Source organism: Astatotilapia calliptera, chromosome 1 (genome assembly GCF_900246225.1).
Source record: "Astatotilapia calliptera chromosome 1, fAstCal1.2, whole genome shotgun sequence".
Lineage (NCBI taxonomy): Eukaryota > Metazoa > Chordata > Actinopteri > Cichliformes > Cichlidae > Astatotilapia > Astatotilapia calliptera.
Window position 1 is genome coordinate 38,146,687 of NC_039302.1, and position 19,117 is coordinate 38,165,803.

General features: G+C 49.7%; 1 protein-coding gene across 1 annotated transcript; it reads left to right on the plus strand.

Moving 5' to 3' along the window:
- Positions 1–589: 589 nt before the first annotated feature.
- On the plus strand, positions 590–15,147 carry LOC113027676 (AP-2 complex subunit alpha-2). The gene is made up of 22 exons (XM_026177344.1): positions 590–863; positions 2,746–2,814; positions 3,420–3,562; positions 4,546–4,739; positions 5,667–5,796; positions 5,920–6,021; positions 6,103–6,211; positions 6,307–6,457; positions 7,096–7,264; positions 7,430–7,567; positions 7,651–7,833; positions 8,394–8,491; positions 8,752–8,983; positions 9,078–9,242; positions 9,617–9,753; positions 10,499–10,581; positions 10,720–10,809; positions 11,679–11,802; positions 12,126–12,242; positions 12,480–12,549; positions 13,054–13,188; positions 13,306–15,147. Exons 1-22 carry the CDS (start codon positions 797–799, stop codon positions 13,381–13,383), a joined length of 2,784 nt encoding a protein of 927 aa, XP_026033129.1. The 5' UTR covers positions 590–796; the 3' UTR covers positions 13,384–15,147.
- The last annotated feature ends 3,970 nt before the right edge of the window (positions 15,148–19,117 follow it).

The window sequence follows — 19,117 nt, forward strand, 5'->3', positions numbered from 1 at the left end:
AGACACATGTTCCACCATAGACATTACTGCAGTTTAACTGAGGCTCAAATAGAGACAGGAAGAAGAAGAGCTTCACACAGAAGGAAGTCTCTCAGTTTGAAAAATGAGCCAATTATTTAGACAGTGTCCTCATTAATTCATCGATATGCTTATCAAATTTCAGAAATTCATCCATCATTTCTCTTCCACTTATCCGATTCAGGGTTGTGTGGGCGCTGGGGCCTATCCCAGCTACCACAGGGCGGGAGGCCTGGTACGTCCAGGACGGGTCGCCAGTCTGTCACAGGGCCTCCAGAAATTCATCAAAAGATGAATCTCCGCCTTATAACCCAGCTGTTTGTCTTGATGTCATAACGTCAATTACAAAGAAGTTGGGGCGTTTATAAAAGTACATAAAAACAGAATGCAAGTCACAACATATCAAATGTGTAAACTGAAAAAATGAATAAAAGTTTTAATAAAAAAGACTGAGTGTGAAGACAGCAGTCTCCCAAACATCTGGGAGCTCTCCCGTCCTCGGTGCTCATGCTCCAGATGTTCTGGGCCGCTGAAAGGTGAGGACTGGGCCGGGTGCGTTCACTCAGTTGAGTGGGTAAAGCGAACATGTTTGGGACGCGGCCCGCCTTAGGAGGCTGGAACAGGGCGTTTCCGCGCCGAAGGGGACGCGGCCCGTCTGGTTCCTGTCTCGGTCATATGTCGGGGCTCCTGGTGCTCGCAGCGGCGGTTCCACAGACAGAGTTCAGAGTTCGAGCAGCGCGTTGTCCGGGTCAGCTGAAGCCCCCCAGCAGCGGAGAGGATGCCGGCGGTGTCTAAAGGGGACGGGATGCGCGGACTGGCCGTGTTCATCTCCGACATCAGGAACTGTGAGTTTGTCTCCTTCACCCCGCAGCTAGGCACGGCTAGCCTCTGTACCGCGGGGACCTCAGGGAACCCGCCCGGGTGGGGGACTTCGAGCCCGGGGTCAGTTTCCCGCCCCTGCCGCCCTCGTTCTGGACACATTTACCCCGTTAAAGTGGGATAAACTCCCGCCCAGCGCTCAAGCCTCCCCGGCTAATCATCGCTAGCTGCTAGCTGCTAACGTCACCGTGTCAAAGGGCGTGGGCCGCCGTGGGGAGATAACCAAACCGTCACTTTTTAACTGCGTGAGCTGCTTTATCAGGCCAACATGAGCGGCTCAGTGCCGCCTTAGCAGGTCGTAAAAGTCGGTGTGTAAAGTCTCCGGTCCACCGCCTCAGTTGGCGTTAGCTGGAATTAACGTTAATCGCAAAAAGTAACGCAAAACGGTAATCTGAGTACTCGCGAAAGAGCGAGAGGAGGCGGTGCTGCTCTCCAGGGGGGTTAGAGAAAACCAGCAGCGGGTTAAATAAAAGCTTGAAATGAGAGTGTGTCCGTGTTAGTGGGCAGGTGCACAGGAAAGGTGAGACGGAGGCAGGTAGACAGTTCCCGTGTTTCTGTTTGCTGGTCGTGGGAACGAGTTACAGCTACAGTAACTGAACCAGCTGCTGTGTGACGGTACGGCTCTGCGGTACCTGCACGATGACCAGTCCAGTGGCTTTTGGCCTCTTTCAGCATCCTTACACTCTGTGACAACTCTGACCCCTGACCTTGACCCTGAAACACTAAAGTCAGGTGACTTTCACCCACGTGGTGCCTTACAGCCTTTTCCTCTGGTCCCCTGTGAGATTTTGATAGGAAGTATCTTTTATATTGTGTTTGTGTTATTGTTGGGTCCTTACCTACAGTATAAACCCAGAGATGGCTGTTGTTGTGAGGTGGTGTTGTATAAATAAAGCCGCTGTTGTAGGTGACGGTGTTGCAGAACTGCACGTTAGTGTTCTGGGTGAGAAAACAGGCCTCAGAGCTTCCTGTTGCTGCCCCGACACAAACCGTCCTGACTGATTTTATTCTGCAGCGTCCGGCTGCTGCTGCTCTGCTGGTTTTGTTCATGCTGGCGTTTCAGGGTGACTTATTCTGAATCCACCACAGCAGCTTACTGTGATTCACAGTTCAAAATAAGCCTTCTGTATTTGATAGTGCAGTTGATTCAGGCTCTCTGTGTTCGCACAGGCTGTCAGTGAGTGCTCCCACATCCACTCTGCTCCCTTCACCTCTTATTATCCGGTCAATGTGAAATGTTGGCGAACGCTCATCAGGTTATAAATCACGTTCTTCACAACAAAGCACATGAAAAATGTTCCTACTGTCACAATCAGAGACTGTACATCAAGATGGATTTAGCTGAAAGGTAAATCTGACACAGAAGTGTCTTAAACCATCCAGCAGGGGGCGACTCCTGCGGTTGCAGAGAGAAGTCTGATTGGATGGAAGTCTGTGAGAAAAAGAGGCTCCGGCTCAGCTGACCTGAGCTCAGTAAACACTGTGATGATGGTTTATGGTCTCAGCCGCTGGTTTCGGGGCTTACTGAACAAAGCGTGATGTTCGATTTGGAGGTTTTGGTCACAACAGAGCGAGAAAGGAGCAGGAAGCGAGGAGGATTAGCTCTGGGTGATCCTGCTGCGTCATCAGGTCTACGCTTCAAAAACAGGCGGCCTGAGGTTCCTGCTTCTGGAGATAATAAAGTAAAGATATGTCACTGCTTCATCAGGAAGCTCTTATGTTGTAGTGTGCGATTAAACCCGGACGCCACGTTCCTCAGCGGGGGCGGGTCCTTTAAAAAAGGCAGGATGTTGTATTCATGAGTGATCGCAGCTCTGTGCATGCTGAGTAACGCTGATCTGTCTGCAGGTAAAAGTAAAGAGGCCGAGATAAAGAGGATAAACAAGGAGCTGGCAAACATCCGCTCCAAATTTAAAGGTAGGTGATGGAGAAACGAGCTCGCCGAGTCACCTGACCTGCTTCCTGCTTCCTGTCCCGACTGCTTTGTGTTGCCCTGTGAAACCTCACTGACTCTCTGGTTGCTGCTGTTTCTCCTGTTGCCACCTGTTCCTCACTGCCTATAATTAGTCTGCTGCAGAGAGGAGGCGATATGCGGGCAGGGAGTGTCCACATAGCGCCTCCTCTCCGCCCTCTCCACCCGGCATTCAGGCCTTTCCACTGTGTCCACATGTCTCTGCAACTGTGCTCCTTATCCATGAAGTACTGAGGCTGGCGTAAAACAATCTTTCTTCAGTTTTATTTGATGATGACGTTTCCAAACACTGAATAAAAGCCCAGTCATGCAAAAATAAAGATTGTGTGTTTGATGTTGCACTGCTGCAGATCCTGAACCTCCCACTCTCACTGGGTTTGGATTATTTGACTAGATTTGAATCAGACAAAGTCCACCTGCTTTCCCCTCAGAGCCTCAGCTGTTTGGAATAAAATGCTGCTGTTTATCACATAGACATTAATGTGTGTGTGTGTGTGTGTGCGTGCGTGCGTGTGCGCGTGCGTGCGTGCGTGCGTGCGTGCGTGTGCAGGAGACAAGGCGTTGGATGGCTACAGTAAAAAGAAGTATGTCTGCAAGCTGCTCTTCATCTTCCTTCTGGGCCACGACATCGACTTCGGGCACATGGAGGCCGTCAACCTCCTGAGCTCCAACAAGTACACGGAGAAGCAGATCGTGAGTGTCGGAGCCGCTCGGCCGCCATGTTTCAGGGTTATCACGTGCGAGAGCGTCAGGACCGCCCCCTCACGCCGCTCTGTGGTCTCTGCTTCTGGGTTGATAAACACATTTGTTCCAAATGTTTTTATTGCAGTGCCGCTCGTTTCCCTTTCGCAGCGTCCTGGTGGTTTTTTTTAAACCTCTAATGAAGCAGGCAGTAATAACTGTGTAATAACAACTTTACCAACAGTGTTCTGGATGAGAGTGACGTGAATCGGCTCAAATCATTTCAGCTCCGAGAGACTAGATTTTATTTCCAGCTTTCCACCTGTCCCGTCTCTAAAAGCCCACACTCGCTGTGGTCGTATCTCTGGGTCAGACAGAGCTAGCTGCCTTTGACTTGAGCTCTCCGAGCGTCTCTGAGGGTCTGTGCTGAGATTCAGAGCTGTTGGCGGGCATCCTTCCTGCTGAGCGCTGGAGGCGGAGCTGCAGGCGCCATAGGCTATAAACTCACTGTGTAGGACCTCACCAGACTCCACTTAAAGTGTGACAGAAGAATGTTAATTTTGCTGCAAACGTAAATTGTTATCTCTGCGACCCTGACGTGGGGTAGCTGTCGTTAATCAGCTTCTGATCAGTTTTATTTCATTGATCAGTTTTTTGTTTCCTTAAAGGAAACGAGTGAGCGTGTGGAGGCGGATCATTGTCACAGCACGGCGTCCTCCAAAGCCTCAACGACTGTTCAGTTACACGAGTAATCCAGTAAAAATACTTTAAGCACGAGACTAACACGAGTTTGATAAATGATGATGATCGTCAGGGCAGCCGATTCGAGAGTCGCTGGGATCAGCTGATGTTTTGGTAACAGAGGCCACGCCTCCAGCTGCTCCGTGTGGGTGGTGCTGACGCTCCGGCTCTGCTGTGTGTGTTTGTGGATTTCCAGAGTCAGAGAGAGAAAGAATATCCCGTCACGTGACCTTTGCCGTGTCTCCTCCTTTCAGGGTTACCTCTTCATCTCAGTGCTGGTCAACTCCAACAGCGACCTGATCCGCCTCATCAACAACGGCATCAAAAACGACCTCGCCAGCCGCAACCCCACCTTCATGAACCTGGCCCTGCACTGCATCGCCAACGTGGGCAGCAGAGAGATGGCGGAGGCGTTCGCCTCGGAGATTCCCAGAGTCTTAGTGGCCGGGTTCGTTCTTAAACACGTTTTAGCTCAGAGCGGCTCAAAGTCCTTTAATATCAGTTTGTTTGTGTTGGTCATGAACCTGGTTCAGGGTCAGCTGTGGGCGCTCGTGAGAAATACGACGTCAATTATGTAGATTGTTGCAGCAGCGGTTTGTAAGGCACCAAATCCAACCTGACATTATCTGAGATTGACTGCTGTGGCCTGAAGCGCAGCGCCGTCACTCATTACACATTAATAAAGCCGACCTCATTACACAGTGACGATCCACAGGCCAGTGTGTGGGTAACAGGCCGTGAAACAGATGAGCAGGCGGATGAATAACCACACACGCACATCTCCATCCTTCCAGTCATTACAGACAGCTGTCTCCTCACTCACAGCTGGAGTCAGCACTCGACCTCCATCCAGTAAAACGAGCGGCTGTTACGGGCCGTCGGCACTTTGGTAAACGTTTCCGGAAACAACCCTTAAAAGCGACGTTATAGATGAGGATTCGTGTTCAGACTGAAACGCACATGTTGATGTTCTGTTTGGGCCTCAGCCCACAGTCGACACTTAATCGGGGAACTAGTTCTTGGAGGAGGGATACTCTGACAGGGAAGTGGGGCCAGTGTGATGCAACAGAAATCAGTTACAAATCAAAGAACAGCAAAAAAATTGCAAACCTCCTTCTGGGCCAGACTGGAAGCGACGGATCAGATTTTTACTGGGAACAAGCTCGCGAGTGAACGATAAGAAAACAGCGATCGTGGTGCATCAGCTTAATGAAATAACACAGAGCTGGTGTGAACAGTCTGAGCAGACTGTAGGTCTAAGCCTGTGTAATCTGATGTAGTCTGATTACCAATGGGTAATGTGGGCGTGTCCTCGGCTGCTCGCTGCTGGTGTTCTTCCTGTTTGGTGAACTCGTGTCGCCGTTGCTTCTCTCAGGGACACGATGGACAGCGTGAAGCAGAGCGCAGCTCTGTGTCTGTTACGGCTCAACAGGACGTCGCCCGACCTCGTGCCCATGGGCGAATGGACCACACGGGTCGTCCATCTGCTGAACGATCAGCACCTGGTGAGACTCCGCCTCCTCGTGGCGAGCTAAATACTTATATTTATCGTGAGAACGAGCTGATCGATGTGATGCCGTAGTTTAAACCCCGCCCTGAAACGCTGACTCTGCCTTCCTTTATTTCAGGGCGTGGTGACGGCAGCCACCAGCCTCATCACCACTCTGGCCCAGAAGAATCCGGATGACTTTAAGACCTCCGTGTCACTGGCGGTGGCCCGGCTCAGCAGGGTGGGTGTCCGTGTGACCCTCCGCGTCGCTCGGCTCAATCATAAACCAGCGGGGACGTTAATCTCCTTCCTGTTTGTTTAGATCGTGACGTCGGCGTCCATCGACCTGCAGGACTACACGTACTACTTTGTGGCTGCCCCGTGGCTGTCCGTCAAACTGCTGCGCCTGCTGCAGTGCTACCCTCCTCCAGGTACGGCACACACGCGTTAGTCCACCACGAATAAGTAAAGGTCTGAGAGGCGTAACCGTGGCGACGGGGCTTGAAGCGTCTGGTTTTCTTTGCAGAGGACGCCGCTCTGAGAAGTCGTCTCACCGAGTGTTTAGAGACCATCCTCAATAAAGCCCAGGAACCTCCGAAGTCCAAGAAGGTCCAACACTCCAACGCCAAGAACGCCGTTCTGTTTGAAGCCATCGCCCTCATCATCCACCATGACAGGCAGGTCATACACGCTTTGTTTATCCCCAAGTGTGGGGGAGAAAACAAAACATCCGTCAGTTTGCTTTTGCATGTGGGCGGGGCCAGTGCCTAGCACAGCTGTCATTGGGTGAGAGGCGGGAACACCTGGGCTGGCCGCCAGTCTGTCGCAGGGAGGGCGCAGAGACAGACCCATCACCTGTGATCGAGACGAAATGTAACAGGAATCAGGTTTGTGTGTAAAATGCAAGGCATTGCCATGGAAACCAGAACAAAGAGCTCAGTAAGTACAAATTTAACTCAAACACAAAGTCAGTAAGTAATAAATTAAAAGTACTAATTTAAGTTAAATGTTAAAAAACAGAAAATATGAGCTCAGTAAGTTACACTGAAATATTTAACATTTTAAAATGTTCAAATTTAAATGTACAAAGTAAAAATATGCAAAAAGCTCAACGTGATGAAATCAGATTAAAAACAAACAAACAGATGATGTCAGAGGGCTGAGCGAGCAGCTGCTGTGCAGATGTGCTGCAGTGTAGAGAGGGGTTCCTGGGCCCGGCCCACGTTCCTGACACGCGTAGCTCCGGTCGTCCTCGGACGTCATCGTGTTCGGGTGTCGTATCTGAGCCTCACGCTTGTCCCCCGTTGTCTCCCAGCGAGCCCACCCTGTTGGTACGAGCCTGTAACCAGCTGGGCCAGTTCCTCCAGCACAGAGAAACCAACCTCCGTTACCTGGCGTTGGAGAGCATGTGCACGCTGGCCAGCTCCGAATTTTCCCACGAGGCCGTGAAGACGCACATGGAGACTGTGATCAACGCTCTGAAGGTGAGTCTCGCTCAGCTGGACGTCAGTCGTCCGTTCCTCCTCAACTTGGACAAAACTCAAAGGTTTGGTTCGGTTCAATCTTTGAACACTAAAAACTAGTCTTGCCAATAAGTCTGACCTTTACTTTGAAATTCACACTTGCTTCCTGGTGTGTGTCCCGTGCAGACGGAGAGAGATGTGAGTGTTCGCCAGCGCGCCGTGGATCTGCTCTACGCCATGTGCGACCGCAGCAACGCCAAGCAGATCGTGGCAGAGATGCTTAGCTACCTGGAGACCGCCGACTACTCCATCAGAGAGGAGATAGTGGGTTGTGATGTCAGCACGTTTCGCCGTTCGCTTTAAGTGGCGTGAGCGCTCGTCTTCAGCCTCTGGCTTCTCTTCCTCAGGTGCTCAAAGTGGCCATCCTGGCGGAGAAGTACGCCGTGGACTACACCTGGTACGTGGACACCATCCTGAACCTGATCCGCATCGCTGGGGACTACGTCAGCGAGGAGGTCTGGTACCGCGTCATCCAGATCGTCATAAACCGAGACGACGTCCAAGGTTACGCCGCCAAGACCGTGTTTGAGGTGAGCCTCGCTGCTGTCCCTGAACGCTACAGAGCTCACCGCTGTTTAAGACTTGTGCGGTGAATCTTTGTCGAGCTGGCGCCGCTGCCAGCTTCATGCTCACGCGCGGTGTATTTGACATGTGGTCGCACAGGGATCCGACGGCACCGACCCGGCCAATCACAGTAGCTGCAGGCTGCACTGCTGTGACGTGTAGTTATATTTGCAGGGAGCAGCGTGTCGGGGTACGGCGCAGATTTAACTCGCACTTCTTTTCCCAGCAGACACGTTCAGAGTGGCTTCAGTCTGTGATCATGTGATCAGGTTTTATTCTGTCCGGACGTTTGGGTTTCTTTAAAGGCTCCAAACGGCTGTGTGACACACAAGTTTAACTGGCTCGATCATTGAACACTGAGGTCCTCACGGAGGAAACGAGTGGGCTTAAAGCTCTTTGATTGGTCGGTTGGATGAAGGAATCCTTCATGAACGCAGCTGTGATCCTGAATGTGTCTCCGGCCCGTGTGACTGGTTCGTTTGTGTCTTCTACCGTCTCATGAAGTCACTTCCTCTCTGACCTGCAGGCGCTGCAAGCCCCCGCCTGCCACGAGAACCTGGTGAAGGTGGGCGGGTACATCCTGGGGGAGTTCGGTAACCTGATTGCTGGTGACTCGCGCTCCAGGTACAAACCACACCCACAGCTGATCATCACAGTCCAGGGGATGTTTGTCTGGTCTCGTTGTTATTTGAGATTTTTATTAGAAAGAATAATAAATAGTTTCTGAGCTCTTCTCTCATTCTGGACGATTTTGTGACAGAATAGGAAAAATGTGCCGGCAGACTTTAGGAAACGTGTCATTTGTCAGTAAAGCTGACGCGTTGCTGCTGAAGCTGACGGGACCGCTCGCAGGTTTCACCGCGACTCTGTCTCCTCTTCCTCAGCCCTCTGGTCCAGTTCAATCTCCTTCACTCCAAGTTCCACCTGTGCTCTGTGCCGACTCGGGCGCTGCTGCTGTCGGCGTATATCAAGTTCATCAACTTGTTTCCAGAAGTGAAAGCCACCATCCAGGACGTCCTGCGCTCCGACAGCCAGCTGCGCAACGCAGACGTGGAGCTTCAGCAGCGAGCCGTCGAGTACCTGAGGCTCAGCTGCATCGCCAGCACCGACATCCTGGTGCGTTAACCCCCCAGCTATAAGACCCGCCGACGTGGCGACATCTGTCGTGAACTAGCACTGATGCTAACTGACTTCCTGTTTCTCTGCACAGGCCACCGTCCTGGAGGAAATGCCGCCGTTCCCGGAGAGGGAGTCCTCCATTCTGGCCAAGCTGAAGAAGAAGAAAGGACCCGGAAAACTGCCAGACATGGACGATAGTCGCCGCAGCGTCAACGGCAGCACGGAGCACAGCGAGAACACCGACACCACGAACAAGGTAACCACAGAAGCAGAGCTGTGATTGGCTGCTGTGAAATCTGCCCATACCTGTTTAAAAGCCTGCAGCAGGTCGCTATTGCAGTCTGCGTGCGCAGGCTGCCTTTAGCAGCTCGTCCTTCATCTTCAAACTCTGTCCGTCTTCTTCTTCACTGTTGGATGACCTTCTCCCTCCTGACAGGCCCCGCCCCTCCTCCTCTGATAGGAACATGGTGCTGTCAGCCTGACTTGGTAAACAGTAGCTGCACTGATGAGCGCGCTGCTCGATCAGCTGTGAATCGATTCATTGGTGAAAGCAGAGATTCAATCCTGGCAGGAGGGTGTAGTTCACACCTCCACCTGTTCTCACTTTGTTTGCTGGTATCTGTCTTCCAGAGCTCCACCCACTCTTTTACGGATGTCCTGAATCTAAACCCCGCCCCCTCATCAGGAGCCAATCTGCTCATCGACGTGTTTTCCGAGAGCTCCGCCCCCGCTGCAGCCACAGACGTATCGGAGGAGAACTTCCCCAGGTGGGGTTCAGCTGCAGTGACCTGCACTGATGTTTCTGTGAGTCTGTCTCGTCTCAGCGATGCTGCAGCGCGTTCAGGTTTGCAGCGTTGGTTCATGCACAGCTGTCTGAAGGCTGACCACTGCTGCAGCTTTGCAAACAGCCATGAACTTTGACCTTTCTCACGCTAACTGAGGCCTGTAGAGACCGAGACTGAGCTCTTGGGTTTACCGTGTGACCTCAGGGTGACCGTGTGTCGATGGAGGTGCTCACGCCGCTCTCACAGCGCTGCAGAGTCGTCCACGAGGATGCCCATGTAACGTGACATAAAAGTGTCGTGTTGTGAGTGTTGTGTGAAGCAGGCAGGTTGCACGTGACCTCGGCTGTGTGTGAAGCTGTGTCACGCCTGCTGTTTGCACACCTTGAACCAGACGGTGTGAAACTCTCAACATACAAACTGCCGCAGGTTTCTTTGCAGTGCCGTGCATCCCGCTGCTGCAGAGAGCGGGATGCACGGCCTGACAGGAGGTTAGCCTCTGACATCACCGAATGCCGCGTTTACCTCTGTACGCCGTCGTTCCTCGTTGTTAGCGATGTGAGTCATTCCAGTGGCCGCTCTGAGATCTGCACAAGATGAAGTGAATGAACAGATCGCTAAACCTGTGGGCGTGGCCGAGCTTTACCGCCGTGCTCGGCCTCACGATGATGTCTCTTCTTCACACAGACGTTTCCTTTGTGTAACTGTCGTCACGTTTTCCTTCTTCCAGGTTTGTTTGTAAGAACAACGGCGTGATCTACGAGAACCAGCTGTTACAGATCGGGCTGAAGTCTGAGTACCGGCAGAACCTCGGTGAGCAGCCGCTCGTTAAATCGAGGTTTAAAAAGCACAACCTCCTCCTGCCAGACTCAGGCTAAAATCTCGTTATCTTTGTTTTTTCTGTGAAGCTTTGTTATTATTGCTGCCTGACTTTGACGGTCACCCTCGCAGGTCGCATGTATGTGTTCTACGGAAACAAGACGTCCACCCAGTTCCTCAGCTTCTCCTCCTCAGTGAGCAGCAGCGACGCACTCAAGTCTCATATCCTTTCATGACAAACCTCGTAATTCTGCTTCAGCACAGCGAACCAGAGCACGAGGAGCTCCCACTTCAGCTCTGCACGACTCAGAAAACCACTCGGGGGGCCGAGGCGGCCCTGGAGAGGGTTGGGAAACTTTAACATCATGACCCAGGTGGCGAGTACAGCCGAGCAGAGGCGACGAGACCCTCTTTAAATATTTATATTCTGTTTTCTACAGAAATGCATCCGATTCTTTAGCATCTCTGTGTCTGTGGGCGTGGTGTCCTGTGACGACCGCGCCCCCCTGAAACAAGTTCAGAAAAACAAACGTCGGCCTCCAAAGTGCAGGAAAACCCAATCAGAGCAGATTTAAAATGCTGTGACATCAGAATATCTCCAGAGCGATCAAAGACGTCCCGGTGGGTGAAACTGACTGTGAGATACCCGCTGAACTTCCTGTTCCATCAGAGCTGTGGAAGCTGATGCATGTTTACTACCAGTCCTCTGTTTGTACTGTGTGTCTGTGCACTCACATCATCACGGCCGAGAGAAACAGGGAGCAGGTTTATAATTACAATAGCATGAAGCTGACCTCTGAGTGGAGCAGACTGAAACACCAGAGCAGACGAGTTGGACGTCATGCGCTCGCACGTTAAATCTTTGGTGCTAGTGTTTGTGTCGGGGGCCTGAACCGTAACGTCCTGCGTTTAAAAAGAATAAAATCCAGCTGAAAGTTTGAGTTTGATCACAGACGTGTGCACTCAGTAGTAGCACTCAGTAGTCGGAGAATAACCCCGTGAGTATCAGGAAGGCTCACTCAGAGGAGTTTGTGTCTCTGATGATGTGGAGCTCTGTGACCTTCAGTAGAGTCCTTAACGGTCGCGTCCACAGCTGAACGTCCACTCGAAGGCGGTCGACCCCGTGATAGAGGGCGGAGCTCAGATGCAGCAGATCCTGAACATCGAGTGTGTGTCAGACTTCAGCGATGCGCCGGTGCTCAACATCCAGTTCAGGTGTGTGTGTGTGTGTGTGTGTGCGCGCGCGCGCACAGGTATTAACATCTTCATGGGGACCAAAACTTGGTAGTTTACTATCCTCGTGGGGACCAAAATCCGGGTCCCAGGAGTTTGAAGGCATTTTTGAGAGTCAAAATGTGGTTTTAGTGTCAGGGTCACAGTTAGGTTCTGCTTAGGTTCAGGGTCAGGCATTCATTTTTGATGGGTAGGGTGGGGGCTAGGGAAAGCATTATGTCAATGAGATGTCCCCGCAAGGATATAAATACATACGTGTGTGTTTGTGTGCTCACTTCTGACTGCGTGTGTGTGCTCACGTTCAGGTATGGTGGGGCCCTGCAGAACATCGCTGTGAAGCTCCCCGTGATGCTCAACAAGTTCTTCCAGCCCACAGAGATGATGTCGCAGGACTTCTTCCAGCGCTGGAAGCAGCTCGGAGCGTAAGCGCAGCTTTCACTGATCAATACGCCGATCGATGGTCGATCGCTGCTGTGACTGAAAACACTTCAGCCTCTGAATTCGAGCGCTGACACCAAACATTTGTTCTGTTTTATGTCTGATCGATCTGAGAGAGCTCGAGTGTGTTTCTGTGAGGAGCTTTCAGGATTGGATAACGGGTCGGGGTTCAAATGGGTCACGTAGTAATCGAGGACTCGTTTCCTTCTGTTTGTCCGCAGTCCTCAGCAGGAGGTCCAGAAAATCTTCAAAGCCAAACACCCGATGGACACCGAGGTCGCCAAGGCCAAGGTAAAAAGACACAAATCACTTTGGCTGTAAACAAGTTTTTGTTCAGTTTTATTTCCGCAGCTAGAATCACAGCAGCCGCCCCCTCAGGCTGCTGCATGTCGTCAGGTGCAGTAAGATAACGAGCTGTTTGTGCTCAGGTGTCTAAAGTCTACTGACACCTAGTGGTCAGATGTTACACGCTGGAGTTTTGATGAGGATAAACTCCTCCTCTGACCCTCGGTTCAGGTGTGAGCCACCTGAGTCGTGCAGATGAGCCACAGAGTTACACAGTAATATAGCTGTATTATAGCAGTAATCAGATTACAGCATACGCTCTTCAGCCTGTGGAGATAAGACGAACGTGATCAGGAATTTGCTGCACAAACATCGAAGTTGAGGTCGGCACACAGGTAGGGAGTGAGGCTGCGGCGTGGCGACCGCGAGACTCGCGGGCGTGCAGAGACGCTGACCGAAGCGTCCACGTTTATTCCCACGGTGTGAATATGAAAATGTATTTTTCTCCAGATTTTAGGTTTCGGTGTCGCTCTGCTGGACGGCGTCGATCCCAATCCTGCGAACTTTGTCGGAGCGGGAGTCGTTCACACGAAGACCACTCAGGTGGGCTGCCTGCTCAGACTGGAGCCCAACATGCAGGCTCAGGTAAACACATACACACACACACACACACACACACACACACACACACACACACACACACACACACTCTCTCTGTGTGCAACCCTCACCTGTGTGTAACTCTGAGTGCTTCCTGTGCAGATGTACCGCCTCACGCTCCGGACCAGCAGGGACTCGGTGTCTCAGAGACTCTGCGAGCTGCTCTCAGAGCAGTTTTAGACTCGCCGCCTCTCACACCTCAGCTCCTGTACAGTGTAAAGTCTTTTTTATTTTTCTTGCTTTACATCTGAATGAATCCAAATGTATTTTTGCACACAGCTTTACTAATCACACTGCTTTAATCGTCCCTCACTGTGAGCGCCTCGCTGCAGGTCCTGACTCTGCCGCCTTTCCCTTTAGAGAACAATCCCACCAATCGCACGCCTTCAAACCAGAATCGCTCGATCAGAGGTCGGCGTCGTTTACCTCGGGAGGAAAAGCCGCAGCTTTTCTGTCTTTGGTGTAACAACGACTTCAGATGCTTGGGGCGGTTCTGCTTTTGCACATAAATTTTACACGATAATTCAGCAAAGACAAAAAGTCCTCGTAGAACACTAGCTAGGATCTTCTTATTGTGCTGGAGGTCATGAGGTCATGGGAGCGCGTCTGTTCTTCTTGTGCACCTCTGAACCGGTTGGCTCGCTTTCAGACACCAAACGGGAATGCTGCTCCTCCAGCCACGGATCCAAGCTTCCCGTTTGGAGCGGGACTTCCAGGGAGCCATCTAGGAATCTGCAGCAGGTGCAGAGGTGAACAAGGAGACGGCTTTGTAGGTTTGAAGGGGACGTGGCCCAAAAGTCATGAGTTAAAGGTGGCCTTTGACCTCGCCTCGTTCTTACCTCCAGATGGTCGAGTCTGTGAACGTTTGTTACTGAGAACATAAAGGCCTTACAAAGAGCCTCAATCACTGCCTCACACACTACGTTTGCCTTAAAGCACCACTGCACTCTTCACATTTCTGTCGCTGTTTGCTGAATCTCCTGCGTTTGTGTGACGTGTCCTCATCCTGATCTGCGACGGCACACGTGACTAGTACAGAGCGAGCGTTCACGCGTGGGCTTCAGCCTCACAGACGTCGATGTGACAGAAAGAAAACGCTGTTTCCGGTGTTTACGCCTCACGCGGCGCCGTCACCGTTTCGGCTTCAGGTTCACGAAAAAGTCTCCATCGTTTTAAAGGAGACCGTCAGACGCCTCACCTGCAGTGCCTTCAAGGTGAACTCTGTTCAGCCTCTTTTACACCTGTGCCTTCATCGGCTGCTGACCCCGCAGCTCGCCCCTGCTGTCAGCACACAGTGAGCCAGGTACTCTGATTACTGAAGCTCAGCTTTGTCTCTGCTGACGCATCAGCCTTTGTGCTAAACATTAGAGATGTTGGAGGAACGTCCTGTACGTGGCAGGAAGCAGCTTGTTGAGCCAGCAGGTGAAGCCTGGCCTCTCCCGGCTGCAGTTTGGCACACGTGAGTTTGAGCTTTCAGGAGGCGATGAAACGATGTCTGAGCGTTGGTCGGCCCAGCAGGAAGCTCTCAGCGTTCTTCCTCGTTACTGCCCATAGAGAAGTGTTCAATGCCACGGGCTCAGTCGTCACGGCTTCACCTCAGAGCGAGGAAACTTTAAGGTCTGACCTCACGCTGTGGCTTCCAGCTCTCGCCGTCGTAGCTGGACGTCCTCTCAGTTTCTGTCCTGAAGCTAATCTGTAGACGAAGTTTTGCGACCCGTTGAAGCTCCGTGTGGCAGCTCAGGCCGAAGCAGCCGCTCGTCGCGTTTCCTGAACTTTACGTCTTTAAAATCCGTCGTCGCTCCTGACGGACGCTCGCGCTCAGTCACGTGTGCCTCGCTGAAGGATCGCACGCCATCGAAGCAGAAGAAACGGCTGCTGATGTCACTGTGATGTCATTTCAACATCCAAATGTGTTTTTACAAATAAACATATTTTACAAACTAATAACCTGAAATCTGCTGTTTTTATTCAAAAAGGAAAAAAAGCCTCCTGGTAACTCGATCTCGCTTCGTTTTGAATAAAAATAATAAAATGTTTTCAAACCTTCAAAAGTGTTTTTAGAAATGAAGCTGAAACTTCGCAGCACTCATATAATTGCCTCAGATTTGTACATGAATATCTGATTTCTTTTTTCTTACCATGAAAAGGAATTTTCTGTCTTAAATTCTACACTAATAAAAACGTCACATAACAGACGAATAGTGAATGATGTGTAGAGTTTCTCAATAATGTGAAAATAAAGCATGTTTTAAACGTTTTTGTTAGTTTTTCTTAAACCACAACATGGATTTACACAATGATTTATATGAAACCAGCCGTGCAATACATGGTTTATGGCTTCAAACAGTAACTTCTGTTGACAGCAAATACATTTTTCTCCACGACAGGATCGTCATCCTCCTTCCTCCTTTGAGTTAAACATAATGCTGTTAGGTTATACACTTACAGCACAGTTTTCATAAGGTGCCTGCATACCAACAATATTAGATTTAGTCTGGATGACAGAGACAAATCACAACAGTTGTCTCAAGGTGCTTATACTGTAAGGTCGACCCTGCAATAATACATACAGAGAAAACCCAACAATCATATGACCCCTATGAGCAGCACTTTGGCGACAGTGGGAAGGAAAAACTCCCTTTTAACAGGAAGAAACCTCCAGCAGAACCAGGCTCAGGGAGGGGCGGGGCCATCTGCTGCGATTGGTTGGGGTGAGAGAAGGAAGACAGGATAAAGACATGCTGTGGAAGAGAGACAGAGGTTAATAGCAGATATGATTCAATGCAGAGAGGTCTGTTAATACATAGTGAGTGAAGAAGAAACACCCAGTGCATCATGGGAATCCCCCGGCAGCCTACACCTAAAGGAGGATTCGGGGTCACCTGATCCAGCCCTAACTATACTTTAACGTCTTCCAGTGTTTCTTCAGTGTTGACCGGTCCCATACAGAGTGAAGAAGCCTTTTTCTCCTGAAAGTCTCCAACATGAGTCTGGAATGTCTCGGATTCCAGACTCTCTGGACTCTGGCTGTTTGTGAGATTTTAAACGAGCCTTTGTTTCTTGTATGTTTTCCAGAATATCCCGTCTCCACGCCTCCAACTGATCGATGGTGGGGTTTTTCTTACGGAGTGTGAGATTGGATAGTGGTGTTGAAGGCATATGTTTAGATCAAATCAAGTGTCTTAACTGTAATTTTAAAAAAAATATCTTTTTAGTGTTGTTATAAGTTTGACAACGTTGATTAAATGTTAGAAAGCTGCCATTTAGATAAAGACCTATCCTCCTCACGCTCCTCTCAAACCATATTTTAAAGCCACCACCCGATCTTCCTGCTGACGTCCAAACTGTATTTGTCCATACTGGGGAGACCAAGAGATACAGGGGTGGTGGGCTTTATACCACCTGTCACTAGTGGGGGTTTTGTTTGTTTTAAACATTTTGGACATTAACATTTTAACATTGATCGGTGATATGGGCATAGTTATCCATTGCTCAGGTGTTTCTTTGACTTACTTCAATAAACGGTCATAGTTTGTCAGTTGATTTAACATCAGTGGTTGGATAATTAAGTCCTATGTTGAACTGATAAAAAGGGTTTTTATAACTAGATTTAATCTTTCCACCTTATGTAAGACTGCTTTCTTAAAAGTAGAATGGGAGGCAGAGCCTTCAGTTTTCAGGCCCCTCTTCTGTGGAACCAGCTTCCAGTTTGGATTCAGGAGACAGACACTATCTCTACTTTCAAGATTAGGCTTCAAACTTTCCTTTTTGCTAAAGCATATAGTTAGGGCTGGACCAGGTGACCCTGAATCCTCACTTAGTTATGCTGCAATAGACGTAGGCTGCCGGGGATTCCCATGATGCACTGGGTGTTTCTTCTTCACTCACTATGTGTTAACAGACCTCTCTGCATTGAATCATATCTGTTATTAACCTCTGTCTCTCTTCCACAGCATGTCTTTATCCTGTCTTCCTTCTCTCACCCCAACCAATCACAGCAGATGGCTCCGCCCCTCCCTGAGCCTGGTTCTGCCGGAGGTTTCTTCCTGTTAAAAGGGAGTTTTTCCTTCCCACTGTCGCCAAAGTGCTTTCATGGGCTCATATGATTGTTGGGGGTTTTCAGTATAAAGCACCTTGAGGAGACTGCTGCTGTGATTTGGTGCTGTATAAATAAAAAAAATTTTCATCATCATTGTGTGAAATTGCAAATGACTGATAAATGTGTTTTGGTCAAATTGAGACATTCTGATCTGTGTGGTGTTCCTTAAAACTACTGTAAGTTTCTAGGGGGTCTATTATTAGGTTTCCTGAAGAATTATCCTAATTGCTGTCTCAGACTGTGATGTCTGAGTTCTCCGTGCCCATTGCCAGCCTTTTCTCCTTGATTGTAATAAGATGTTTTGAGCCAGAGCGAGCTTTTTCTCCGCTTTGTCAGTGGGTAACTTGTTATATTTTGCTGTCAAAAGAAGTAAGTTGATTTGAGTAGTTGTAGTCTTTATTTTTAATAAGCTGAAGTTCCAAGAGTTTAATCTGTTTTCCTGAAATTTCCATTTCATTTTTTCTCTTTAAATGTTGGAGCTTGTAAAGCTGATTAATTCTCCTCTCCTCCCAGCTTATGTTGGTACTAGTTTGGCCAGTATTTGATCCAAAATCGATGCTGTTCTGGTTTTAACGTATGTAATAAATTCAGCGTTTTGTTCCGTCTATATAAATGGTCTGATTCTTATAGAGTGCTTTTCTGCTCTATACAACATGCCTCATTCATGCATTCACAAGTGCAAACTCATCTACAGTCACAGTCCGATGAGCGCATCAGAGGGCAGCTTGGGGTCAGTATCTTGCCCAAGGATATCTGACATGCAGACCGGGGAAGCCAAGGATCGAACCACCAGCCTTCTAATCAGTAGATGATCTGCTCTTCCACCTGAGCCACAGCCACCCACCCGTAAATGCTAACAGACAGGACCATGGTCACTTATAACTATACAGCTGTGCCAGCAGTTTTTCATTTGTGATAACAAGAATGCTCTCTTGACACAGGGAAGTAATCTATGGGGGAGCAAGTTTTTAATGTACTATAGTGACACGAGTATTCCACTTTTCCAGGATTCGGTTCATGCCACACCTCGACCAGGCAGTTTGCTCCATTGCTTTTGCTAATTCGCCACTGCTGCTCTCCAGACGTTCTTCAGGTTCTTCTGTCTGCAGGCGGCGGCGCTCTACTTTCTGCTCGATCTCTCAAACTGGTGTGTTGTGACACAGGTGGTCATCTCACCCATTTTACCAATGCTGTCAATGCTGGACTTAAACTGCGAGCCAAGCGTCCTCAACTCTCTTAACGCTACCTTCAGTTCCACCATCCTGTTAGTAGCACCTTCATGTTGTTGTTCCTCTGAAGGAATTTTGGGGGGTTTGCGAGCTTTGACATAGCTCGGCTTACTTTGGTGTGGTTAGTTGAAAGTTTCAAGGTCATGCTGAGCCTCCAAGCTGTGCCCGTGTCGTTCCACGCTAAGTATCCCTGACAGGATTTGTTTCCCATGCGTTGCGAGCGGGCTTTCCAAATCAGGGACAAATGGCATCCATCATTCTTGATTTTCAGTTAACAAACACTTCTTATAGTGACTAACTACTCCTGAAGTTTTGGAGCTCTTTGGAGCTGCAGTCCCCAACCCCCAGGCCATGGACCGGGCCACGAAAGCTGAACTTGGTTGGCTATGGTTTTTAAGGTTTTTATCGTTTTTATCATTAACTTGGTTCCCTGGGTCTTTTCACGTGTGTTATGAATAAATCTTCTTTTTTGGTACCGGTACTGGTTTTATTTTGTTGTATTTATCCGCGACACCTTAAAGGCCGGTCTGTGAAAATACTGTCGGATTTAAACCGGTCCGTAATGCAAAAAAGGTTGGGCACCGCT